This window comes from Rhipicephalus microplus, chromosome 9 (assembly GCF_043290135.1).
Source record: "Rhipicephalus microplus isolate Deutch F79 chromosome 9, USDA_Rmic, whole genome shotgun sequence".
NCBI lineage: Eukaryota > Metazoa > Arthropoda > Arachnida > Ixodida > Ixodidae > Rhipicephalus > Rhipicephalus microplus.
This window is the reverse complement of record NC_134708.1, coordinates 99,407,283-99,434,262: the sequence shown is the minus strand read 5'-3', so window position 1 is coordinate 99,434,262 and position 26,980 is coordinate 99,407,283. Positions and strand designations below refer to the sequence as shown.

The following is a 26,980-nucleotide window of genomic DNA, read 5'->3' as shown; positions in this document are numbered from 1 at the left end:
AAAAATTAAAAAGCTCTCAAAGGCCGCTCTTTTAGATTTGGCTGTGAAGGTACTGCGCGTTCCGCGCAGGCCAGGTGGTTTTTTTCTTACGGCATATTTTACTTCATAAGTGAAAAGGAGTAGCCGGTGCCTCCATACTCACATAAACCTGGGCTGTTTTATCGTTTCAATAAAACAAAAAAGAAGGTGGAAGGCGGAGTTTGTATCGGCTGATTTACAGTGCGAAAAGTGAAAGTGTTTAGGGTATACGCTAGAATACACCAAGTGCATGGACAGAGAAGTAGCACACGATGCGGGGTACGCACCCACTGGATGCACCAACGTGCATGAGCCGAATTTTAGAATCTCGCCAGCAGTTAGCACTCCGTCGGCCGCCGGCCAGCACTGCCGGGTGTCCTCTATCAGTGCACCGTACGTGCATTATCTGTGGGTTCCATGGACTTAGCATAGAAAGTTTCAGAAGTTCTAACTGAGCCGTTTGTTGCGAAAACGCGAAAAGTACATCTCAAAATGTTTGAAGTTGCATGCAAAAGTTTTTGCACATAATTGAAAATAAAACGTCGACTTGTATATTCTCCTATAATAGTGGACTTATGACTTTGAAACATGTAGGATGAGATATACGAGAGTGCAGTTTCTCATTTACAGCTAAGTAAATGTTTCTCTTTAGTGTGCCTTCAATGGAACGTATGTAGGCGGAAGCACTGCCGATTTTTCTGCCAAACTGCGCAGCCAGTAAAAACGTGCCGAATGACGACAGAGACTCATGTACGTTTTTTTTTTGGCAATGCCTGAAAGAGGCTCGTTGTTTGTCGACGTGGGTGCGGCAGCCATTGAAGATGCAACTGCGCGCAGGCAGATTCTTGTGGCTGTCTCGCAATGCCTTAAGAATGGAGGAATGAAAATCACCGCAACTGTTTTCCTATTCCGAAAGATTTATTCAGTACAAAAATAAGGAGCTGGAAAGTCTCCTTGGTTACAAAAAATTTAAAAATTAAGTACAATTGGGTATCTGGCATGCTGAAACGTGACCGAGCCTTCAAAAAGTACAGAGATGCTATTTTATATTATTTGGACATATTTACGTTAAGATCAACATGAAAAAAAGGAAGTATAGAACAAGTCAAAAAGGGAAAGGGTAGAACAAGTAGTTTGTAGACTTAGTCAGGCAGTACATCGTTAATGCTGAGAAAATTGCAAAGGTGCGCAAGCACATTCACGCGGAATTCTTCAAGTGTGGCTAGCCCGTCAGGGTCCGGTTCGCAACGTACTCGGTCCTTCACGACTCCGGTTAACGTGAAGTAGTTGGCGGCGTACCGTCTGTGTGCGTCCTCTATCTTCTTCATCGCTTGCTCTGCCTTCAAGTTGAAGGACCACTGCACCACTTTCTTCAGCGAGTACGATTTCTTCAGCGCTTCAAAGGCTGTGGCGTGACCCCGGTCGTTGGAACCCTTGACAAAATAGGAGGCCTCGTTGACGTACATCTGTGGTTAGAAAAGTATGTGAACTCGACTATATTCACAGTTGTAAACACTCATGTGCCAGAAACACTTGGAGTTATTTATTTATTTATTTATTTATTTATTTATTTATTGAGTTATTTATTTAAAAATACCTTACAGGCTCTATTACGGAGCATAGAGTAAGGGGGGTACATGGGAATGAATGCTAGTGGGTGATACTTCTGCCACAATACAGAGCAACTACAGAGCAACTAATAACTAATAACTAATAAAAATACAAAGCAAGTAATAACATTGGAACTAATCACAGTGGTTGCACAAATGACGAAGAGGGGCTTCAAGCAACAACAAGAATTTCCCAGCCGCAAAAAAACACAAAGAACAAAAACAGAATTCAAGGAGGTTATACAATGCTATTGAGATACATGTATCATTAATTGCTCGTGGAAATTTTCATGATTAGTTAAGGACATGATTATTTAAGGACTTGAGGACATAACTTGTGATTGCCCGGTATACGCGCTTGAACGGCAAATACTGATTCCTTCTGGTAAATTATTTCACTGTAGGGGATTAACTGATGAGACCGTGTTCGGCCCTTGGCCTGGCACAAACAGTGCAACTACAGTCATAAGAGTAGTTAGAGACGTCTAGAATGCAACTGAAATAAATGAAGAGAGTTAACTTTTTTTTTCAGTTGGAATCGATATGTAGGGTTTAACGTCCCAAAACCACAATATGTTTATGAGAAATGTCATAGTGGAGGACTCTAGAAATTTCGACCACCTAGGGTTCTTTAATGAGCATCCAAATCTGAACACACCGGTCTACAACATTTTCGCCTCCATAAAAAATGCAGCAGCCGCCGCCGCCAGGATTCGATCCCGCGACCTGTGGGTCAGCAGCCGCCTACTTTATGGCAAATTCCACTGGTAGATCTTGAGTGGCCGCCGAAACCTTGGAGCGAGCACTCGGAGTGTGCCAAATGAGATATGCGAGTGGAACACGTATGCCCCGCGTGAGGTCTCTCCAGAAGTTTTTTACGCATACGTCACTAAATGTTACCGGAAGCGAGTTTCTTTTCGGCTCTCGACGTTTCAGTGACAACTGTGTCGCCACTGCAAATAACGCATTTCGACCACGCAGTCTCGCGGAAAGCAAGGCTACCACTTACCAATTTTAGGAATGTAAACAAGAGCACGGAATTACCAGACCGCCTCAAAATAACACGCCGAAGGCAACCCAGCTGCCCGACTGTACCGGAAATGATGACAACGCATTCTCGGAGTTCCGGCAAAATCCGTCTCTGCAGCATTGGGCACGTGGAACGCTTCGTCAAGGAGTGGATTGCTCCAAATCTACCAGTGGAAAATACAAACTTGTTCCGAATCTACCAGCGAAACGCGGATTGTCCGCTTTGGAGAAAGAAAACTTGCTCCCGCTCTACGAGTGGAATTTGCCATCAACCACTAGACCATCGCGGTGGGGCTTCTCCATCGGAAAGGACGGTGCATTCACCTCTCTATCTAACCACTGTCATCAGCTACTCCATTTGCTCTCGTTTTCCCTCACTCAGTGTAGAGTAGCAGGCAAGAAAAAACTATATTCCTCACGCTGACCTATCTGTTTTTTGGTAAATAAACCTGTCTCGACGATGTGCCCATGACAGAGGCAAGAATGCTACGCCATTGTCAATACTTCACGCTTGAAAGGCCTTCTACTACGTAATAGGCTTGCTGGCCTGTCTCAAAGACTGAGTGAAACTTTCGGTTGTACATGTGCGTGCGTGCGGTGACGTGCTATTGTGTTCTCTCTGCTCTTTAACATTTCCTATTCGCCCATCCATGTACAAGGTAACCTACCGGATGCTACCTTATACTTTGCCGTCCTACCTTCCTTTCCTCGCTCTCTCTCATAGCGGCTGCACAATGTAATACAGATGTTTTAGACTTCAGGAAAAGCCTCTAATACCACAGCTGTGTTTCTCCAGAACCGTGCTTGTCGATTTTTGCGATCCGTACTTGTGCTGAGAGTGCACCTTTGCAATTCCCATTTGTACAAAATTAGAATCTAGGCTTAGAAGCGTTGGTTTCTCAATGAAATTGAGGCTCACCATATTACGCCGCAGGGTGTCCTTGATGGTAAAATCGTTGGCGAGGTTAAAGTTGGCCACCTCCACATTCAAGACGGTGAGCGCACGGTTAGACAGAACAGCCTCCTTGAGTTCACGACAGACCGACTTCATTTGGTTCCACTCCTGTTTACCTTTTTGAATAGAAATAGTGAGTTCATTGATGCATTGGTTGTGTTGCACCAGTTGGCCGAGTGCTCTAATGGCTCTTTTTCTGAAAAGGAAGTTAGACAGTTCAAGAACTCGCACACTTCTGTTCCTTTCAAGGGACCGAATGAGGCTCAACCCATCCTGTTCCGATATATCGACGCTCAGCTTGAGGTCACTGCATGAAAAAGAAAAAAAAGACACAAAAAGAGCACGTTACATTTTCGCACACCTTCATGCTTGATAAAGCAAGTTATATAATAAGGGAGCAGACATTCTGCAAGAAATGACGAGCCGCAGCGTCATTATGATAATTATATGTTGTGTTTAACGTTCCAAAACCGACATATGACTATGAGAGATGTGGTAGTGGAGGGCTCCGGAAATTTTGATCACCTGGGGTTCTTTAATGTGCACCTCATCTGAGCATATGGGCCTAAGCCCCAGCGTGAGAGCCACAAGATCAAATCTTTTGGAGCCTTCTCTAGATTCCAACGTCTCTGTACTCTTTAACAAAAGTTCGCGCTCCTCAGCCGATGCTGCACTGCCTCTGGGATTCACCTACCTTTGATAAATTAGTGATGTCAAGTAGCTATCGTGTAATGTAAGCTAGTCGCTCCCTCGTGTGGTGCCACGATGAAGCCGCAACTACAGCTAATTTAGACTGTCCCGAGTCGATGCAATCACTCGTTCTCATAAAGTCACGTGGTCTTTTTGGAAAGGGCCTCGGTAGGTTTCAGTTATCGCGCAAGTTTTTGCGCACGATGATGCTAACATAGGCATCTTGAGCGTGGGCCATGAAGAGCCGTTGTCTTTCTATTAAATGAGAGTGACTCATAGAACCTTCGAAGAAAATTCACCCGAATAATTCCCGAGCATTCTGCGCCTGGTTCGAGATACGCCATAATGTTTTTGCAATTAGATGTTCGTGCCCACAAAAGCATTGCTCCTAAACCCAGAATGAGCAAATATAAGTAGAAGTCAATATGCTACAGTACGCAAGATTGTATGAGAGCTGGTGGTACAGGAGTTTCCTAACAACACTTCACACATTTCCGTCACGGATAAGGCACTGTGAAATATATAATAATAAACGGCAAAGGGAACAAAAAACAAGAAGAGATTTTTTTGTCGCCAAGGGTCAAACCTACTACCTCGCGCTCCGCAGCACACGGCGTGCCACCACTAGGCCACAAAGCGCACGCTGTCCAGTTTGCTAACAGCGAGCTATTTATTTTTACTCATACCGCTGATGGTCCTCTGTACTAAGCAACTTCAGCGCGTTTTCGCCATCAGAAGCGATATGGCGCAAAATGCATGCGCTGTTTTCGGTGACTGGAAAGCGGCGCGTACAGATATATAAATACGCATCTCAATTGTACACCTTCAAAGGACGAATTTTGGCATGTGGGTGGAGAGGGTGGGGGTAGTAAATGTCAGGAAAAATGACAAAAGTGAGCCCTGGACCAGAGCACGACCCTTCACCAGTAGCTCACAAGAATCTATAAAAAATAGAGAGAGGAGTGAAATGTGAGGAAAAACTGAAAGATTGGTAGACGATTATACAAGTCCATAGAAAGGCCTCCCACCGGTGAGCAGCCCTTGAGGAAAACACATCGTGAACGGGACAACTGCCAGCCACGATATCCACTCAGTATCTTTTGTGCACCCTGCGGGGCCATATTTGCACATTCATTCATGGTGCGTGTGATACGATCCTGACAAGCTTGTCACGCAACTTTCAGTTCCTCCACGTTCTTAGAATACGAGCGAAGTAAACTCCTGTCATCGATGAAGGTCATACACATGCAAATAAGGAGCAACTAAATTAAGCCTAACCTAATTAAAATTCAAAAAACTTCTGGCAATCCCGGTCTGATCAACGTTCGGGAAGACCAGTGTATAGAAGCAACGTTCCCATGTTCTACTGTGTTTTCACGGATGCCACAATAGTGCGAAAATTGATACAAGAAGCACAAAACAGATTCACAGGTAACACGTTGCGCGCACACCGGCGATGTCAACGTTTCCTCTTCGTTTCACAGAACGCCAGAGACGCAGCCACGATAGGTAACCACACGAACGGGTCAGCTTGAGTGCGTTACGTTGAATTGAGGTCGAACGTACGCTTAAGAGGAAGGCTGACTTAGCCGACCGAACGCGGATCTCAGGATCAGCACTTAACCGGCTGTCTTCTTGCGACGACACCGACACCACCGGGTATGACGAGACAGCTGTGCCCGCAGCGCACAATGCTTCGCGCTCACAAGGCGCACCTATAGCTTTTTTCCAATTGTACGAAACGAAAAGACCATTTTCTGGGTTCGCACCGCAGAAGCAAGAGACAGGGAGGAGGGTGGAGGTAGTCGCCATTCGCCTAGACCGCTGTTGTCTAGACTGAACGTCGCCGGTGCAGCCGTGGCCACGGACAGGTTAAAGTCGCATCTTATTCATTTATGGTCGCCTATTTACATTACCACTTTTATGGTGTTGGGTAGATACGTCATCCAGCAAAAGGCATCGAACAAACTAACATCGAAAAGAAAATTGGCCCCGTATCTGCATTTAATCTGCAAATGTCGTCGAAAGACGATAGTCTTGTGTGTGGAGAGAGTGAACAAAACATTTATTTGATGTTCTGCTCAAGAAAATTGGTGAATGGTATTCTGGAGGCGCTGCGCTAGAGTGCCTCGAGCGTGCAGCGGAGGTGAACGAGTGCATCAAGTCCCGTCACACGGGAGACATGGCTGCCATCTGGCAAATTTTTTTTTTCAAAAACAAAGCGCGTGGCTCTGAGATGGGTGTGCGCGTCCGCCTCAGAGGTAATAAGGTGTAGAACGCAAGGCGACGGGTAGGTGCCACCACTGTCTTGTTTTAGCAAAGCGTTGGAAACACTCGCCTTTCCGTGCAAGCGTTGGATGGTCAGCGCAGCGTGATAAGCGCTACAGTCCTTAGCATTATTTATGTATGCCTTTTCTAGTAAAAGACGAACATGCCAAATATATATATATATATATATATATATATATATATATATACATATTTATTTATATATATATATATATATATATATATATATATATATATATATATATATATATGTATATATATATATATATACACGTGTTGTTATGGTGCCTCAGATATGCGCTATAGTTGCTTTTTAATTGACAATCGCACAGGTATAAACGCTGATTCTTGGGCAACATTCGTGGTCGCTGCGGATGGGGTCGGCCGTTCGGGGTATCGGCTGGTGCTGTTGAGAGTACCTAGTTCGTGGTAACGGTGGACAAACAGACTAATGTACAGACAGCCACACCAAACTTTTGCGTCGAATGTCCCCAAGCAATACTATCGTCATCAAAAAACGGTGATTGAATGAACCAATCTGCACGCCAGTACGCTGTGGGCTCTGCTTTCTGCCACGGTCTCCACTGCCGGCAGAATCCTCGGTCAGTGCGCTCTCTTGCGGCAGCGAGGCGCACGAAGTTTTTTCGATGCTGGGGAGCACAGTGACCGGAATGGCAAGAGAGACACCTGCCCGCGCTAATGCTTGAATGCCACGGCATGACTAGAATAGGCAATATATTGTTAGCACTGGTTGAGCACGATTAGTCGAAGAGACCACAGTTAAAGCATTGCGTCTGATATTGCGCCCAGTCTTGGAGGTAATGGTTAAAGCTTATCAATGGCTGAAACACTCTGACCGCATGAGCATCGGAGACTCGCGAACCTAGTCATGTTCTTTTCCTTTCGCTTCGTGGTTGTGGGTAAAAGCTCGTTGTTGGAGTCGTACAGCTTCCACATTTACCTAAGGTGTTTTGCCGTAGACTACTTCGAGCGTGATAGAACCGACAATAAAACTGTCGCAGTGAACACCGCAGAAACGAAATGATATGAATGGGTGAATGTTCCGCCTTGTAGAAGCGAAGCAGAAGCAAGCAGGTGGGAGGTGCATTGAGTGGGCGCATTTGCGGCTGAAGCTGCGAACCGCTGCGTCCCACGCTGCTGAAGCGCAGAGGCGTAGTGAAAACATGAGTGCAGGCGTGGGTAACCCTATTACTAAAGAGCGCACACCAGGACCTTTCTCGCTAAAATTAACGACGCTTTGAAGACGGGCTCATTCATTACTAATGCTTAGGGGGTGCATGTTGATGCCATATTTGCGCGTGATTCATGATAGGCTGTATCCAGGTATGTGTTATAAACTTCAGTTACCACATTGTTCGAATCATGATCATGGGTGGTAGTCGTCGTGGCGAAGATGGGCAACTAGGCGCCAATGTGAGCGTGTTCGAAAGGCAAAGGGTGCTGCAGTTGCGGAACACCCCCACGCATTGCACAAGTTCTGTTATGTGCACAAAAATAACCACGTTTACCAATACATGTTTCGTGTTATATTGATTGTTATAACGGAAGGATCAGCACGTTTTTTCTTGGTGGGGGGGGGGGGAGGGGGTGAGTGGACCACTCTACATCAACTTTTCTCATTAGTGGGCATCGAATTATGCACCGTTGCAGCAGCAATGAAAACAGGATCATGCTTTTTACACCCTACCTCGGTCACCCCTGCTCTTGGCTCCCTTTCGAATGGATTATCCTACGCTGACGTGCATCCCTTAGGTAAACCAGTACGGTTAGTCACAAGCAAATGAACCGTTTTTCATGTGCGAACAGCATATCGGTCAGATATCCCCAAAATTCACATTGGTACTCCATACCCTCTGAAATACTTCACTACGTGCTGGCAGGCACACTCAAGGACCGAATAGTACACTTCAAGCAGATAATTAGCAAGCTTGCGGCGCTAGTTTTTATTCCAGTCGCTCTCAGCAATCAGTGGCCACCGAAAGAAAAACTGTCTGCACCTCCTCCCCGCTGTGTTCATACGCAATGCAACACCCTTGAGAATGGTCAATGTGAAGGACCCTTAAACTATGACCAAATGGAGTCGGGGAGAAAAGGTGGCAAATACTTGAGGAATTTGGTCCCACGGCAGATTGTGATCAGCTTGTCAACCACGGGTCGCAGTGTCGTAGCGGTGCACCTGATGGTAGCCGCAAAGTTGTTGCTACTTTTTTTCACGGTGTCCAGAAGGGGCCCAACTTCTCGCAAGGGTCGCCTAGACAAACTTGTTAAGAGCAAGCTGGTCCTGCAATTGTCCACGCCCTGGGCAAAGTCGGAGCCGCGGGGATCCACCCAGCTGATCTTGAGGCGAGAGGCGGCGTTGCTTTCGTGGATGGCTTGAAAAAATTTGGCCGTCAAATTGCTAGCAGGCATGCCTGCCACGGTAAAGGCGAGAGTCTCGATAGTCTCGTTCACCTGTGGGAGGAAGGAAGACGTTGCGAGGTAAACTCGAAGCGTGCATTCGCGGAACGGGAGAATGCCTGAAGTCAATTCGACCTTCTTGTACAGACTAACACAAATATTCTTTGAGTGAAACTGGCAGTTTAGCGAAATCTTCCAATACGTAAGACATTTCCTACGTGTGTTTTACCACAGCTAGCATTCATGCTCTCCTGCTTTCTTCTTTTCTCTTTACGATGTCACCGAGATGCGCTTCGTCTGAGCCAATCTTGTTTATCCTTTAAGAACCTAGCATCGTATTTAAAGCACACGTTCCCACTAGCCGCTGCTTTTATTCACTGTTCTTATAATCACTACACAATAAGCAGTGCTTTTGTGAAGACACCTCTCGCTTTCGTGTTATTCCTATTTGTATGACGGAGGGATCTTCTATTTAGTTTTTTTTCTGCCATCAACCAACAGAGCTTTGAAAGATCGAAACATGGGCTGGTTCGTAGTCAACATAGAAATAAGACATTTGTACTCACAGACAAAGTTGAGAAACCATGAATGTTTGGGTGAAAAGCTTGAAATTCTGTCTAGACTGTCTCACAAAGCACAGAGCGATTGCGTGGGCAAATTTTATGAGAAATTAAAAAGTAAATGTATCAATGACTTGCCTGCTGCATTAGAGTATCGCAGTCTAGCGAATTGAATAAGAATGATTAGGGCAACCTTGCAGAGAAAATTTTTGAAAGGAAGCTAAAAAAGTCACAGCATTGCTGGAAAGGCGAAGCAATGAACACTTTATCAACAAATTGAAAGGTCACACGCAAAATGGAAAGCAGATCGAAACATGCCCCGCAATCCTCACGCACAAACGACGTACAAAAACGTACTCACAGGTACGGATGCACGTGAGTGAGCGTCTCATTTGTTACTTTGCTGCGTTTGAAAAGCGTGCTCTTTTCGCAAACGGTGACTAAAATGACTGCAGTGACCTTTGTGCACCCGGTACCAATAGCAGAAACGCTCCAGGTAAAGCCTGAGCCAGTCAAGGCGTACGACCTTACCCTCTTCGCCGCCGCGAGATAAGGTCGCATGAAAGAGCGTCGCTCCCCTTCTCTAAACCGGGCAAGAACGCATAGGAGATAAGAGTGGGCATCGCCGCACGATGTTGCGACGCGCGCTCATTGCGTCATCTTTCTGGTAATGCTAAAAACACAATACCCCCCTGAGGTGCTCGTGAGCAGCGGCAAGTGGTAGATATAAGTATCTTGCCGTTTGAACGGTGAAGGATGTGCTCCGGGGTTTATTGATTGTAAGAACGCTATTTTCTTTTGAGACATTTTACAGAGGAGTTTAAAAAAAGATTTACCTCTTACTCCATATAGAATTCCTTTTTTGCCTTGTGATAGTTCTGTGCAAAATTTGGATGTTATATTTTTACTTGGTCTTCGTTCGGTTTGGCGTAGTATGCTATCGTACAGACACTATGGTGTGAGAATTCTATCCTTTAATGAGTGTTTCGTGGAAGCTGTTATAAATGTGCGAGATGTGTATAGGACTACCGACTTTGTTGAAGGTGTAATATCTTTGTTTCACGCGTTATCACGCATGAAACACGTGTGATAGTGATTGTCATATTAGCTTGACCTGTAGTCAAGAAGGCAATAAAGAAAGAAAAAAAAGAGCTCCGGGGTGGCTATGTGGTTAACGCCTCGCTTTCACGGCGCAGAGGTCCCACGTTCAATTCTACGCGCTGGAGCGTTTTTTGTGGATTTGTTTGTTCTTGCGTTTTCCTATATATAGATACGTATACATATACAGTGCATGACATTGACGCCCACGTCTACGCTGACACCAGCGGCAAAATCCAGCCGAGAGTGTCCATAGAGTTGCTATCGCAATAAAAGGATAGTAGAAACACAATCGAGGAAAGAACATGCCGGCCAATCAATGGAAACAAGCCAGTGACAGTCACTGGGTCTTCCAACGTATGCTTGCTTGAATTAACACTGGCAACTAGTTGGGACCTCTTGAAAGTATTCTGCGTTTTTTAAAGCAAAAGACCACTGGAATTCCACAGGGTTACCATTATTCTTTCTGACGGCGAGGTCTGAGAGCAAACGCTCGATAAGTGTTCATCCAGTGCTAGTAGAGGAAGCCACATGATAGGGAAGAAACTAAAACAGTAACCGTTGAGACAACAGTAGAATATTCGACAAAAGTTGCTGCCGAGCTCTTAGATACATGCTATTGATACATGAAAACATAAGTAAGCCCTCGATACAACCGAAAAGAAAGCGTCTGTTCCTTCCCATGTTCCATGTCGATCCTTCATTAATGGTTACACGTGTGCGTATTTACGCAATATGCAGTGCTCATCCTATTTCTGATTGTTCCACTGACATACCGGTATAGATAATGATGCCAAAAGACTCTATAATAATCAGATCAAATTCTTCTTGGCGTATTTTAGAAGAAACATCAAGGTGTGTTCGTCAACTTAACCACCCTGAAAGAATTGCAGTGAGAAGGATGCCTTAGGTTTGGAATGCAATGTCGTCGCTGCACTCAACATCGATACAAGGCTGACACTGGCTAGTGATTTGTCCGAACGCTAGGTCGCAACACCTTAGTAAGTGCAGAAAAATATAAAATCTTAGATAGTTCTTAAGAACTGTTTGGAAGAGACAGCTGGCACATCCCTGGAGTTCAAAACTTATACATGTCGCACCATCTCTCAACAGCGGCAGGAAATACATAGTGATTGAAAAGGACTAGTTTGCAGATACAGGGAACTAGAAGATCATTACAGGTGGGAAACTAATCTTCCGACGCCGTTGGAAAAGTTTGTAATAAATAATACGAACGCTGCCTCACATTAGGCCCATTTGGCCTGTTTCAACTTAGATAGCAATGTATAGAGAAGGGGCTCCAAAAACAGCTCCCTCTATCAGACTGGCTGAGAAGCACTCTTTCAATTTATATGCTACTTTGTGTTGTTGCTAAAGTCATGCAACTTCCTCGGTTGTATTTGTCTACCTTACTCTAGCTGTTTTCCAAGCCAACACTTGTTGCGCTATACCAATGTTGTCGGAACAACACGCGGTGCTGAGAAAGTTTTCGAATGCAGTGCTCGGCACTATTTGTAGGGCGATTGCCTCAATCAGTTCACCTCGCGACTGATGAGGGCAGCACGAGCACAGTTTTAGATCACGAAGCGCCATCAAGTGGCCGTTTTTTATTTCAAATACGTGACTGTTGTTAACTCCCGGCCTTAAACACGGCGGAACATAGACGGAAACTCCGTCGAGATTCGCGAGAGCACGAAATCGTGCAGATTGTGCAGGAACGAAAGAAACTTAGACTGTATATATATATATATATATATATATATATATATAAATATATATATATATATATATATATATATATATATATATATATATATATATATATATATATATATATATATAGGTAGGTAGGTTCGATTCCTGCTCGCGGCTGGTTATTTTTTCATCCACTTTTCATTCTTATTTACATTCCATCGGTTCTAATAACTTCCCTTGTACATTCCTTGGCATTACTGTCTGTTAGATCTCATTAATATCGTGTTAAAACACGGAAAACCGAGCCCTTAGGTATACACTTCTTTCCCTTATTTCATTAAACGAGGGTCTCGTACTGGCAGACTTGGTGTCATTAGGTTGTATACGAGGGACTATTCATCAGCTGCCCGCTCATAATAAGTTCACGTGCTACGTGACGTTAAAAATGCGCATAAAAGAGTGTTTTCACACTCGTCGCTTGGATCATAGATGGCGCTGACTGTCACTCCTACTTCTAAATTCACATATAAACCCAAACAAGTGGACGGAGGGAAGGCCACTGTGGTATCTCAGTGGTTAGAGCATAGAACGCGTTATTCGAAGGTCGTAGGTTCGATTCGAGCTCACGGCTGGTTATTTTTTCATCCACTTTTCTTTTTTCTTATTTACGTTCCATTGGTTCTAATAAATTCCCCTGTACATTCCTTGGCATTATTGTCTGTCAGATCTCATTAAGATTGTGTTAAAACACGGAAAAAGGAGCCCTTAAGTATACACTTCTTTTCTCTCTCTCTCTCTCTCTCTTTCTCTCTCTCTCTCTCTATATATATATATATATATATATATATATATATCTGTGTGTGTGTGTGTGTGTGTGTGTGCGCGCGCGTGTGTGTGTGCGTGTGCGTGCGTGCGTGCGTGTGTGTGTGTGTGTGTGTGTGTGTGTGTGTACCCACAACCCCAAATTGTATGAATCGCGAAGTGTCGCATGCAAGCAGCACCAAGGAACAGTTGAAAAAAAAGCCTTAGTGTAACCTTAACTAATGTTCATGCAATCATTAGTTCTTGTTCCTTTTTTCGGATAGTGCTGACTTGCCAGGTATGCGTACCTAAATAGCATTCGTTAAATCTCGATTTCCGTGACTCTCGACACAACCTGATGTCCGGAAACAATCCACGTCTCTTTAAGAAGTCCTATGAAGGCAAGTCAAAGCAGACAACAAAGTGTCAAGATTCTCCTTAGAGTATTCTATTCAACAGACAACCTGCTTAAGAAGCCTTGACAGGCTGTATAGTGATAACTGATTAGGCTTTGCACAACGAGACTATAGGCTGTCATTATGACACATCGGGGGGGGGGGGGGGCTTTTCGAGATATAATTTAGACCATCGAAGGATTTTTCATCGTGCACCTAAGTAAAACTACACAAGTGTTCATTGCTGTTTGCCCACACTGGAAATGCGGCCACCCTGGGGAACCAAAACCACGGCCTCGAGCCATATTTCTAACCGGTGCAGCAAAGAAGGCGAGCGAAAAAATGTGACAAATTAAAAAGAAACATGAGAGCAAACTACTTACACAGCCACAGGTGGCCTACTTCAGGGGCATTGGCGACAATAACAAACTACACAATACGTAATTACTTAGTTGCCGAGAATGCTTGCTTTTGAGGGCAGCGCCATTGGAAACTCGGTGGCCTCACGCAGTCGCCAGTTTAAACCCCTTGCTCACCAATATGAACTTGTACAAGGTCATGCAAACGCCAATTTGTTCTTTTGCACTCTTCTTGGTTGTTTGCATCATCGGAAGCATAGTCTACCACGCTTGACCGGTTACGGTGGTTCTGAACGACGACTATAGCGTGAGTGTCAACGAAAACAGGTACAACAGCAGAAAACAGCATTCCCATTGTAGTGAGACGCGTTCATAGTTTCCTGACGGACATTAAAGGCCATGCAGTGGCTGGCTGCTAGGAAAGAACAGGGATGAAGGCGTTACTGTACTTCTTCAGGAAATTTGTTCAATAGTAGAAGACAGCGCAGCTCTGTACTGAAAAGGCTTAAAGTAACAGCAGCACTGGTGACACTCCCGCACTTCTGCCTCTTAAGGCAACAGAAGCAGGCAATGACAAACGGAAGCTTTCGGCAAGTGTAGCCGATTTTACTTCGAGCATTCCAATTTAAATGAATAGCATTCACATAGCAGGATATTTGTGTACCTTGCAGGTGTGCACGTAATTCTCACCGTGCACTTTCAAGAAAAAGTGTTACAATGCACTATGTTATGCAAACAGTCTTGGAGGCAGGTTTCTGAGTGCGTATATTCTTCTGTTGGTGTTTCGTAATTATTTGTATGAATATATATACTGCTTTCTCATTAGTAATGTTAGATGTGTGGATTACTGCTCTTTGTGCAGTTTAATGGGCTGGGCACCTTGTCAGACATTAACTGGCATTTGCGCCTCTACTTCCCTTGTGCAGAACACTGTTACTAATTTACTGTACAAAGTGAAATTTGGCAGTGCGCTTCCGTTTTGGTTGCCTCACTTGTCTTCATCAAGCGCGTCCACACACGAAAAATAGCGCTCCATTTCCAACACCCCCTCCTCTAAACGGAGTACACTTAAAACACACCCAAACATTTTACGAGTGAGCACTCAGTCTATTCGAAACTTACCTTCAATGTATCAATCATGGCGGCGTACTTGGAAAAGGGGATAGGGTTGTGCTGCACGTCGAGCGTTTTCAATCGTGAGTCACGGACCAGTGCAGCTGCAGCCGCTGTAGCGAACGTTTCCTCCAGGTCGCAGCTGGAGAGCGTGAGGCCAAGCAGCACCCCTGTACAGAAATACCGACACGTGGTAGGACCGTAGGGGTAAGTTTGATGTTTGTCATCACGACTTTCACCGGCATGACTACATCCACTGCAGTGTACAGGAGTCTCCCTTGTTCTGCCGATGAACTCGGTCTAGTGCTTCATTCGGCCACCTTATCCCCGCGCAACGCACACTCTTATCAAGCTAAACTGTTTTTTTTTCTTTACTCTTTCAAGAGAATTGGTTACTCCTAAAGACCACCGGTCATCTCGCATTCACGCAATATGCCCTGCTCCTGAATTCCATATTGGCTTCGATTAAGAAATACACACGCTGTGCTCATGTTGTCCTATATGGATACAACTGTACTATTTATTTTATGGCTCACTGCGTCGTCCGTCAAGTTTGTTTCTCGTCTGAGCCTCTAGTTCTCTCTTCAGCACTCTCAAGGGTTGAGTGTCTTGCTCACGGTTGGCATTTCACCAAGCCATCGTTTATCGACGAGATTGCCGGAAAAGAAAGCATGTGTCAGCTGCGCGGATTCACATGAGTAATGCAAAAGCTGGTGAGCCCCCCGCCCCCATAAAAAAAGTGTTCATCGTGAATTTGCAAAAGTTACAAGAAAAATTGGCTCCATGTTGCTTACGTGAATCGCGGCTTTTCTTTTTTTTCTCCTATTACACGTGTCATGCAATGTGTTTCCAAGTTCTGTGCCTCTTTTTTATTCTGTTCAAATTTTTTTTAATCGCCATATTTGTGCAAAGCTTTTGCAACCATGCCCATCCATACTATTTTGTTAAATCAAGTGAATACAACCTGTACTGCCTCCGTTTATAAAGCCTTCAATACACGTGCGTTCATATATTTTTGTAAAGAAAGTGAGTTACTGTAACCATTCTACGTGTTCTGTCACTACCACTTCCCCTGCCTTATTTAAATGGAGGGGTGGAAACTTAGTCAAGACGCCTGTCGCTTTTGTTCCCACTCCTTCCAGCAACGCTGTCATATTGGAAATAAAATTAATAATCTTTTTTTTCTCCCCTTTTGGGCACTCTCGCCCAGCAGTACAGTATTTTATTCCTATCTGCGCAGGTTTGTTTGACAAACGCCTTTCAAGCAAGTGCGTTTTTTTTCGTCCCTTTCAATAAACCAGTCATCATGAAGTGTACTTTTTCGTCTCCTGTCTATGTTTACGAAGTGCACTTTTGAAGACAGCTCTTCTCAATGTTGGCCTAGTTCAGTTAAATGGTGAGCTGGTAAGCGTGGACTTACGTTGCCCGAAATCTTTATTTATAGAAAGCTTAAGTAAGGCCCGACCGGTTCAGTAGCGAGTTGGTTCCGAGTTTCAAGAAAGAATAGATAGAATACGCTATCTCATATCCGTACGCCCTGACAGGCTTTCAGGAGGGAAGCAGTGTTTATTTTTACGAAAACCGAAACAACGCTATTCCTTTTTTTAGTGTCCCTTTCTTTTGATGAAGTGAATATCTGTTCACCTGGGTTAATTTTAGAAGTTGTCCCTTGCTTCTGTCGCAGTAAGAGACTCAGGCTAAAATGCCACCTGCTACATGGTCAAGAAGTGAATTGGCCCATTTGTTAGTCGCAGGTAGTCACCACTAACATAGGCTCGCATGTCGAATTCAATCCTCCTGTGCCTGGGACCCTCGCATGCAGTGACCTTCCTTTTACCTTAACAAAGCATGCTGGGTATCCCTCATCGTGGAGTGCTACCGGTGTTCGCTTTCAAGACTGATTGCCTTGTCCCTGTGCTTTATACGTAAGGCAATATATATATATATATATATATATATATATATATATATATATATATATATATATATATATATATACATGTGAGGAGGTTTATTAGCCGTTAAAGACAGCGACGAGACAGCGTGAACAACCGTCCAGCGATCGGCACAGCAACGAACCGAAGCACGAGCCGAGAGAGCCGGGCGTTGGCGATGCTGCTCGCTGCAGGCACATCTTCTTCTTCACAATCGCCCCCGCTGAAAAAGGAGCCATCCTGGCGACTTAAGAAGTTTCAGGCAAAGGCTCATGGTACGGTTTCAGTCGGGAAACATGGATGATATCACGTGAACGCCGGCGCATGTCGTCCGATGGGGAAACTGGTTCAATTAGAAAATTAACCGGAGATGTTTTCTCCAAAACGGTGTAAGACCCCTCGTATCGGGGGACAAGTTTCGAGGAGAGTCCCGGTGTTTGGTGTGGGATGGCAAGCCACACAAGAGACCCTGGGGCATAGATGGGATCCGGAAGAGAGGTGCTACGGGTTTCTTTCTGGCGTTGTTGCTCTTCCGAGGTGAACGCACGGGCGAGCTGGCGGCACTCTTCGGCTTGTCTAGCAGCATCGGAGATAGGTGGACACTCGGAAGCATCAGGACGGTAAGGAAGTAGGGTATCAATTGTATGGGAAGGCTCGCGTCCGTAAAGAAGAAAGAAAGGTGAGAATCCCGTGGTGGTTTGTATTGCGGTGTAATACGCGAACGTGACGTATGGGAGAACACGGTCCCAGTTGCTATGATCAGATGCCACGTACATTGAGAGCATATCACCTAGCGTGCGGTTGAACCGTTCCGTTAGTCCGTTAGTCTGCGGGTGGTATGCTGTTGTTTCCCGATGAATGACGTGGCATTCCGAAAGCAGAGTTTCGACGACCTCGGAAAGGAAAGCGTGGCCTCTGTCACTAAGGAGCTCTCGAGGTGCACCATGTCGAAGGATAAAGCGTTGCAAAATGAAAGAGGCGACATCCTGAGCTGTAGCGCTCGGCAAAGCGGCTGTTTCGGCGTAGCGTGTCAGGTGGTCAACCGCCACTATAATCCACCGATTACCATCTGGTGTCAATGGAAGGGGACCGTAGAGGTCAACGCCGACGCAATCAAATGGCTTGGCAGGGCATGGAAGTGGCTGCAATGCGCCAGTCGCACGTGGCAGTGTTGATTTACGTCGCTGGCAGTCAAGACAGCACTGCACGAATTTACGTACAAAATTGTACATGCCGCGCCAGTAGTAGCGATGGCGAAGGCGTTCATATGTTTTGAACACTCCGGCGTGGCCACATTGCGGATCGTCGTGAAGGGAGGCACATACTTGCGATCGTAAAGTGCGTGGAATGACCAGCAACCACCGGCGGCCATCGGGAGCGTAGTTGCGTCGATGAAGAAGTTGATCGCGGATGGCGAAATGGAAAGCTTGACGTCGGAGGGATCGAGATACTGGAAGGTTGGGCGTGCCAGATAAATATTCGATAAGAAAGGCGATCCACGGGTCACGACGTTGTTCGGTGGCAATCGAGTCGAGATTTAGTGATGACAAGGTCTGGAGGCAAGTGTTTCCGCACGTCTGGTCTGGTGGTAAAGGTGAGCGGGACAGAGCATCAGCGTAAGAGTGTTTGCGTCCGCAGCGGTATACGACGCGAATGTCGTACTCCTGGATGCGGAGTGCCCATCGCGCAAGGCGGCCAGAAGGGTCTTTCAACGTGGAGAGCCAGCAAAGCGCGTGGTGATCAGTTACTAGATCGAACGGGCGGCCGTATAAGTACGGCCGGAACTTTCCAAGCGCCCACACCAGAGCCAAACACTCTTTTTCTGTCACGCTGTAATTAGTTTTGGCTTTCGTCAGAGTGCGGCTAGCGTAGGCTACAACGTATTCTGAATAGCCGGGCTTTCGTTGAGCGAGGACCGCGCCTAGCCCGACGCCGCTGGCGTCGGTGTGCACTTCGGTAGGAGCCGTCGGGTCGAAGTGGCGAAGAATAGGTGGGGAAGTGAGAAGACGGCGCAGAGTAGTGAAGGCAACGTCACATGCAGGGGACCAGGAGGGGAGGTTCACGTCACCGCGAAGAAGCTGGGTTAACGGTGACATGATAGATGCAAAATTGCGAACAAAGCGCCGGAAATAAGAGCATAGGCCTACAAAACTGCGAAGTTCTTTCATGGTCGTCGGCTTGGGAAATTCTGCGACTGCTCGAAGTTTTGCTGGGTCTGGTAATACGCCGTGCTTGGACACGATGTGGCCTAGGATGACGAGCTCGCGTGCAGCGAAGCGGCATTTTTTCAGGTTAAGCTGGAGACCAGCGTTGGTCAGGCAACTCAAAACGTGCCTGAGGCGAAGGAGGTGCGTAGGAAAGTCATGGGAGAAAACCACGACATCGTCGAGGTAACAGAGGCACATATTCCATTTGAGGCCACGTAGCATATTATCCATAAGACGTTCAAACGTGGCAGGCGCGTTACAAAGCCCAAAGGGCATGACGTTAAATTCATATAGTCCGTCTGGTGTAATAAATGCCGTTTTTTGGCGATCGGCTTCTGCCATTGGGACCTGCCAGTAGCCAGACCGCAAATCTAGCGACGAGAAAAATTCCGCTCCGTGAAGGGTGTCAATGGCGTCATCAATGCGCGGCAAAGGATACACGTCCTTGCGGGTTATCTTATTCAAACGACGATAGTCCACGCAAAATCGAATAGATCCGTCTTTCTTACGCACCAGGACGACGGGAGACGCCCAGGGACTGTGAGATGGTCGAATGACGTCTCTACGAAGCATATCTTCGACTTGATCGTTGATGACGCGGCGCTCTTCAGCGGAGACACGGTATGGTCTTTGACGCAGTGGCTGGTGTAGGCCGGTGTCAACATGATGTTTGACTTGTGATGTGCGGCCCAGTTGAGGTTGCGACACATCGAATGAACTCCTGAACTCATGCAGAAGATCCAGCAGGTCGGCATGTTCGGTGGGAGTGAGAGTGTCGGCGATGGCGCTGGAAAACGTATCATTGGATGACTCCCCGAGTGCCGACAGTGCTTTTGGGTGGTCGCAGTAGTCGTCCGGGACATCAAACAAAAACGAAGGGTCGAGATCCTGCACGCGGCCGAGACATTCCCCCGCAAGCAATGTGACAGGTGTGGAAAGTGGATTGCTTACGAACATGTTGCTTCTTCCGGCGGCAAGGTCAATTGTTGCGAAAGGCAGCGGCAAAGCTCGACGACATTTGAAGATATCGGAAGGCATAAAAAGAACTGTAGCGTCAGTGTAGGCGTTGCATGAAACGGGAACAAGGGCGCAATTTTCAGGCGGAATATCGGTATCTTCATGAACGAGCAACTTCGGCGGCTGATGAGGAGCGTCCAGTAATGGGACATCACACAAGGGTGAAAACTCAACTTCGGCGCGTGCGCAGTCTATGACGGCATTGTGGCGGGATAGGAAGTCCCACCCGAGGATGACGTCATGCGAACAGACAGGAAGAACAATAAATTCCACGATGTAAAGAATGCCTTCGATGGAGATTCTTGCAGTACAGGCTGCGAGAGGCGTTACCTGCTGTGCGCTTGCGGTGTGAAGCGACAGTCCGGAAAGCGGCGTCGTTACTTTGCGTAATAAACGGCAGAGATTAGCGGCAATAACAGAAACAGCGGCGCCAGTGTCCACAAGGGCGAAAGTACAATAACCTTCAACAGTTACTGCGACCACGTTAGCAGGAGAGGAGCGAGAGCTTAGACAGTTCGAAAACGGCGCAGTTCTTGCCTCTTGAACTGCGTTGCTTAGTTTTCCGGGTCGGAGGGTCCGGGCCGGCGACGCATGGGGGAGGGCGATCGCCGGCGAGGAGAGGGTGCGCGTTGCGGCTGGAAGTCAAGGTGGTCAGTAGGCGCATAGCGAGGTGGCGAGACGGGCCCGTATTGGACAAAGGGTTGGCTGCCGGGATGCGACGACCGGGCATAGTTGCCGAACGTCTGAGGTCGACGGCGGCAGTAGCGAGCAACGTGTCCGGGAGTGAAGCAAGCGTAGCAAATCGGTCGGTTATCGGGCGTCCTCCAGGGATTGGCGACTGGTGCTGCCGCCCAAGGTGCAGTATAAGCAGCCGGGTGTGCGGGCTGTGAGCGCGTGGTGTAGGGTGGTTGCGGGAGCCTACGTACAGCGTCTGCATATGTGAGTGGCGCGGCTACGGGCTGCATCTCTTGCGAAAAGGCGACAGGAGGAGCCACAGGCTGCGCTGCATACGTTAGGGGCGCGGCCACAGGCTGAACGGCTGGTGGATAGGCGACAGGAGCGCCTACCGGCTGTGCGCCACCCGGGCAGGGACCACGGCTAGGTAGAGGTGGCTCGTAGTGCGCAAGAGGAACAGCTTGTGCAACCTCTTCCGATATAGCAGTGCGAAGCGGGGCAGGTAGACGGGTGGTGGTCTCGTGAGTAAAGGGCACTAGGGAAAGTTGGCGGGCGACTTCCTCACGGACGAAGGCTCGCACTTGCTGGAGCAATGGTGAATTGTCCGGCATGGAGTCGAAACTGGACAGTGACTCACCACCAGACTTAGGCTGCCTAGTCAGAGTGCGTTGCTTTTTCAACTCGTCGTAGCTCTGACACAAGCTGACGACTTCAGAAACTGTGCTTGGATTCCTTGCCAAGAGCATTTGAAATGCACCGTCGTTGATGCCCTTCATGATGTTTTTCACCTTGTCAGATTCGGGCATGGTGTCATTCACACGTCGACAAAGGTCGACGACGTCCTCAATATAGCTGGTAAAGGTCTCGCCAGTCTGCTGAGAACGAACGTGCAGGCGCTGTTCTGCCCTCTGCTTGCGGACAGCCGGCCGACCGAACACTTCAGCACATGACGTCTTGAAGACGCTCCATGTGGGGATGTTGTGTTTGTGGTTATTAAACCACAATTCGGCGACGCCAGTGAGATAAAATATCACGTGGCCCAGCTTGTCGGCTTCATCCCATTTATTGTTGGCGCTCACCAGTTCGTAGTGGTCGAGCCAGTCTTCGACGTCGGTCCCATCTGCACCGCTGAATACCTTCGGCTCCCGTAGCGTAGGATGGCCAGGGCAGTTGAACTGGAGCGGAGGCGTCGATGTAGTGGCGTTGGCAGTCATGACAGGTGGTAGCGTGCGGCTTCGCAGCTCCAGGGATTAACAGCACCTTCCACCAAATGTGAGGAGGTTTATTAGCCGTTAAAGACAGCGACGAGACAGCGTGAACAACCGTCCAGCGATCGGCACAGAAACGAACCGAAGCACGAGCCGAGAGAGCCGGGCGTTGGCGATGCTGCTCGCTGCAGGCACATCTTCTTCTTCACAATATATATATATATATATATATATATATATATATATATATATATATATATATATATATATATATATATATATATAAGATCTAACAGACAATAATGCCAAAGAATGTATAGGGGTATAGGGGAAGTTATTATAACCAATGCAGTGTAAATAAGAAGAAAGAAAAGTGGGTGAAAAATAACTTGCCCTAAGCAGGAATCTAACCTACGACCTTCGAATAACGTGTAGATGGTCTAGCCACTGAGCTATCACGGCGGCCATCCCGCCAGCCACTTTATTGGGTTTTATATGTGAATTTAAACGTGGGAGTGTCAGTCAGCGCCATCCGTAGCCACCGCGGCGAGAGTAGAACACCCTTTCATGAGCCTGTGTGGCGTCACGAATGACGTTAACTTATTACCAGTGGGCAGCTGACCAATAGTCCCTCGTATACAACCTAACTGCACCAAGTCTACCAGTACGATACCCTCGCTAATGGATAAGGGAAAGAAGTGTATACCTAAGCGCTCGTTTTTACACGAGCCCTTAGGTATATACTTCGTTCCCTTATATATATATATATATATATATATATATATATATATATATGGGCTGGCATGGTGGTTGAGTGGCCGTAGCGTAGCATATAGTGAAGTAGATCGTCCATGAGCGGTCACAACGTGGTTTATTTTGACGTTTCGGCCTAGAGTCTGGCCTTCATCAGGATTTAAGGTACAGTTTGTTGGTGCTCAGCTTTATACAACCTCAAATCAGAGGGGGAAGGAGAAAGGAGGGAAAACGACAGAAAAAAGAGAAAAAAAGAAAGAAAAAAAGATAAGAAAAGAAGAGAAAAAAATATAAGGTGGACTCCACGCTGGCGCCCCCTCCACTGTTCTTTCCACTTTCCCCCCCCCATCTATCTCCCTTTTCTCCTTTTCACCTTTATGATGTCTACGGTCTCTGTATGCTTCCTTTCACTAACGCATTCTTCGCGACCAGACGGCGCCTCCTGGCTCTGGCGGTTCCGTGTGGGGCAAAAAAAGCTTTTTTAAGAAGTTTAAGCCTTTAACTACTCAGCGCCCTGTCGACATTTCGTCTTAGAAAGAGGTGTGCCACGTATTGCCGCAGAGCCTTGTAAACGGGCGCAATGCGAATTCTTTGCCCGCTTCTGAATTACGCGTGCAGTAGGGGCCTCCCGACTGTGCGCAAGGTTGCTGTTGGTCATGTCATGCGTGGCACAATTGATTGGGTAGTAAAGTAAAAACAGAAAACAGACGACAGCTGTACTTAAGAAGAGTAGTTACACTTGACATTGTTTTGAGTTCTCCAGTGCCCTTCGCAGCTGCAGTGCCGTGAACTCAGTTACTATTTTCATTATTGCCATTATTGTTTTCTAATGCTTTAATTGTTGCAAATGTACCAGGATTCTCATTTATTCATCTATCGAGGGTGCTAAATTGGTGGATAAGGTATGAGTCTCGTTGTTCACGTTCTCGGTTTCATTTAAATCCCGTCTCTTAGAACGTTACTGATTGTTTGTTGAATGCATGGTCGGGAAGATTGAGATGTTTTGATAGAAGTAGACTTGGGGCTGATTTCGCATGGGCTCTGTTATTATTGAATCCTAAATGGCGTTTCTGTTTGTCGGACAAACATCGGCACATCGGACAAACAAACACCATTTAGAATTCGCTTCAATAATCTGTTTTTACTTTACTACCCAATCAATCGTGCCAAGCATGACATGCCCAACAGCAACCCTGTGCACAGTCGGGAGGTCCCTACTGCACGCGTAATCCAGAAGCGGGCAAGGAATTCGCATTGCGCCCGTTTACCAGCCTCTGCAGCAATACGTGGCACCCCTCTTTCTAAAACGAAATGTCGACAGGGCGCTGAGTAGTTAAAACCTTAAACTTCTTAAAAAACTCTTTTTGCCCATCATGGAACCGCCAGAGCCAGGAGGCGCCCTCTGGTCGGGAAGAATGCGTTAGTGAAAGGAAGCACACAGAGACCGTAGACATCAGAGAGGCGAAAAGGAGAAAAGGGAGAGAGGTGGAGGGGCAAGTGGAAGGAAGAGTGGAGGGGGTGCCCGGGGGGAGTCCACCTTATGTTCTTTGTCTCTTTTTTTCTTCCCTTTTTCTTTTCTTTTTTCTTCTTTCTTTTTTCTCTTTTTTTCTCTCTTTTTTCCCCTCTCTCTCTCCCCCCTCTGATTTGAGATTGTATAAAGCTGAGCACCAACAAACTACCTCCAATCCTGATGAAGGCCAGACTCTAGGCCGAAACGTCGTTGTGACTGCTCAAGGAGGATCTACTTTACTATATATATACATATATATACATATATATATATATACATATATATATATATATATATATATATATATATATATATATATACATGTATATATATATATATATATATATATATATATATATATATATATATATAACGAGGCAGACAGCTCACGATCCTGGGGGCCAGCTATTTCATTGTGGTCTTCCTTTTATGCTTTGCTCCGACTGTCCACGCGTGCCCAAACCACGGTGTAGGTCTTCGTCATCACAGTGCTTACACAGTGCACATATATCTAATATACATTGTAACGTTGTTGAATGACTCGGGAGTGTAATAAAATGTATTTATTAAAGGGCGAACCTGGGTCCACAACTCAGAGGAACTATGGCCGTAGAACGTTAGAGCCGAACACCAAAGATGTCCGCTTTCTTCCTCTTCAAGAGAAGTCCCGAGCGCGTGGCGCACATTAGCCAGGTCCAGCTGGGTGCTCGTGCCACCATCGCCGTCTCTGCGCAACACTAGACGGCGCGCATGTATGTCCCTGTGCGTGCGGTGATGGGCGCGTTGTTTGAATGCAGGCAAGATGTCGCGGCATAATATCCATCCTCATGCGCATCGTCCCGATGCGTCAGGCAATGAATAGATTCATGGTAGGCATCACTGGTTTTCCGATGATCTTTCATAGTAAGGCTTCATTCGGACTTCATGTACAACCGCTGTAGGGTTGCGTCGTTTTGAGCTCCCATGATAGCAGATCTGACTTGGTACGTTACATCGCTTACTCGTTGGAGTACTTCGTATGGCCCAAAGCATCGGCTAAGAAGTTTTTCAGGAAGTTCACGGCGACGCGCTGGGGTCCATATCCATACTTTGCCACCTGGTTGATAATGCGCTTCGGTACGACGCTGAGTGTACCCGTAGGAGTCGGTAAGCTGTCGGTGGCGTATGCTGTATCTCACCATCTGTCATGCTTCCTCGGCTCTTTGCAGGAAGTCGTCTTGGTCGGGTGGGATGCTGCTTTCATCATTCAGTGGTAACATGGCATCCAGTGTAATGGTGACTGTTCGGCCGAATACAAGTTCAAATGATGTCACTCGCGTTGTTTCTTGAATGGCTGTATTATATTAGAACGTAATATAGGGCAATATTTCATCCCACAGTTTATGTTCGACGTCGACATACATTGAAAGCGTGTCAGTCCGACTTTTGTTCAGGCGCTCTGTTAGGCCATTTGTTTCAGGATGGTATGCTGCAGTTCTTCTCGGGTCTGTATGGGTCATTCGCATCAGACATTTCATTAGGTCTGCAGTAAAAGCTGCGCCACGATCTGTAATTATGACGCTGGGTGCACCATGTCTGAGGACTATGCTGTTGATGAACTTCGCAACTTCAAGAGCTATTGCTCTGTACAGCGAGTCAGTCTTAGCGTAACGAGTGAGAAGTTCGTGGCTACGACTATTCACTTCTTGCGTGCCGTCGATGTCTGAAACGGGCCCAGGAGATTCATACCGACTTTTTGGAATGGGACATGCAGCGGTTGTATTAGCTGGAGGAGGCCTGCAGGTTTCACGGCTGGAGTTTGCATCTTTGACACTCACGGCAAGTTTTCACATAGTGCTGAACTGATGCTAACAGTTTTGGCCAGTAGCATTTTAGATGAATTCTGGCGAATGTACCGCTGGCACCCTTATATCCAGATGTTGGCTCATCATGACAAGCGTGCAGAATCTCATTTCGTAAAGGTGCAGGTACAACGAGTAAAAACTTGTCACCATGAGGCTCGAAGTTCCTCTTGTAATCGGTGGACTTTAACGTTGAGTCCTTGGAGACGCCTTATAAGCGGCAGCAAATCGGAGTCATTTTGTTGTTATTGAGCGCCTTCTGATCCCTGGACGACGCCTAGAAACGGGAAATCTTCTTCCCCCGGCTCACTTGTTTCCACCGGCGCGCGTGTCAGGCATTCGGCATCGCTGTGCATTTCCCCAGATTTGTATACCACAGTAATATCGTACTCCTGTAGCCTAAGGCTCCATCTTGCTAGTCGGCCGGATGGATCCTTAATATCCGCCAGCCAACAAAGGCGGGTGGTGGTCACTGACTGCTCGGAATGGTCTACCGTAAAGGTACGGTCGATATTTACTTATGGCCCAGATGACAACGAGACACTCTTTTTTGGTTGCAGAGTAATTTGCCTCAGCTTTTGAAAGCTTGCGGCTGGCATACGCTAGCAGTGCTTCTTGACCGTTTTGCCGCTGGACTAGAATGGCTTCGAGGCCGACGTACTCGCATCAGTGTGAACATCACTTTCGGCAGTCTCATAGAAGTGGGCGAGGATTCGAAAGGCTTGCAGGCGTGTTCTTAACTCATCAAATACTTTCTGTTGCTCACTTTCTCACATAAAGGGTACATCGTCTTTTGTTACATTAG

At 46.6% G+C, this 26,980-nt stretch overlaps 1 protein-coding gene across 1 annotated transcript in view; it reads right to left on the bottom strand.

Moving 5' to 3' along the window:
• Positions 1-917: 917 nt before the first annotated feature.
• The window catches only part of LOC142772057 (uncharacterized), a 77,759-nt gene continuing 51,696 nt past the window's right edge, over positions 918-26,980 (bottom strand). The window contains exons 8-11 of the mRNA XM_075874156.1: positions 15,040-15,200; positions 8,717-9,063; positions 3,577-3,919; positions 918-1,484 (exon numbers count right to left, since the gene is read on the bottom strand). Of these exons, the coding sequence (XP_075730271.1) occupies positions 1,161-1,484; positions 3,577-3,919; positions 8,717-9,063; positions 15,040-15,200 (1,175 nt within the window). The 3' untranslated portion in view covers positions 918-1,160. The remainder of the gene's footprint in view (positions 1,485-3,576; positions 3,920-8,716; positions 9,064-15,039; positions 15,201-26,980) is intronic.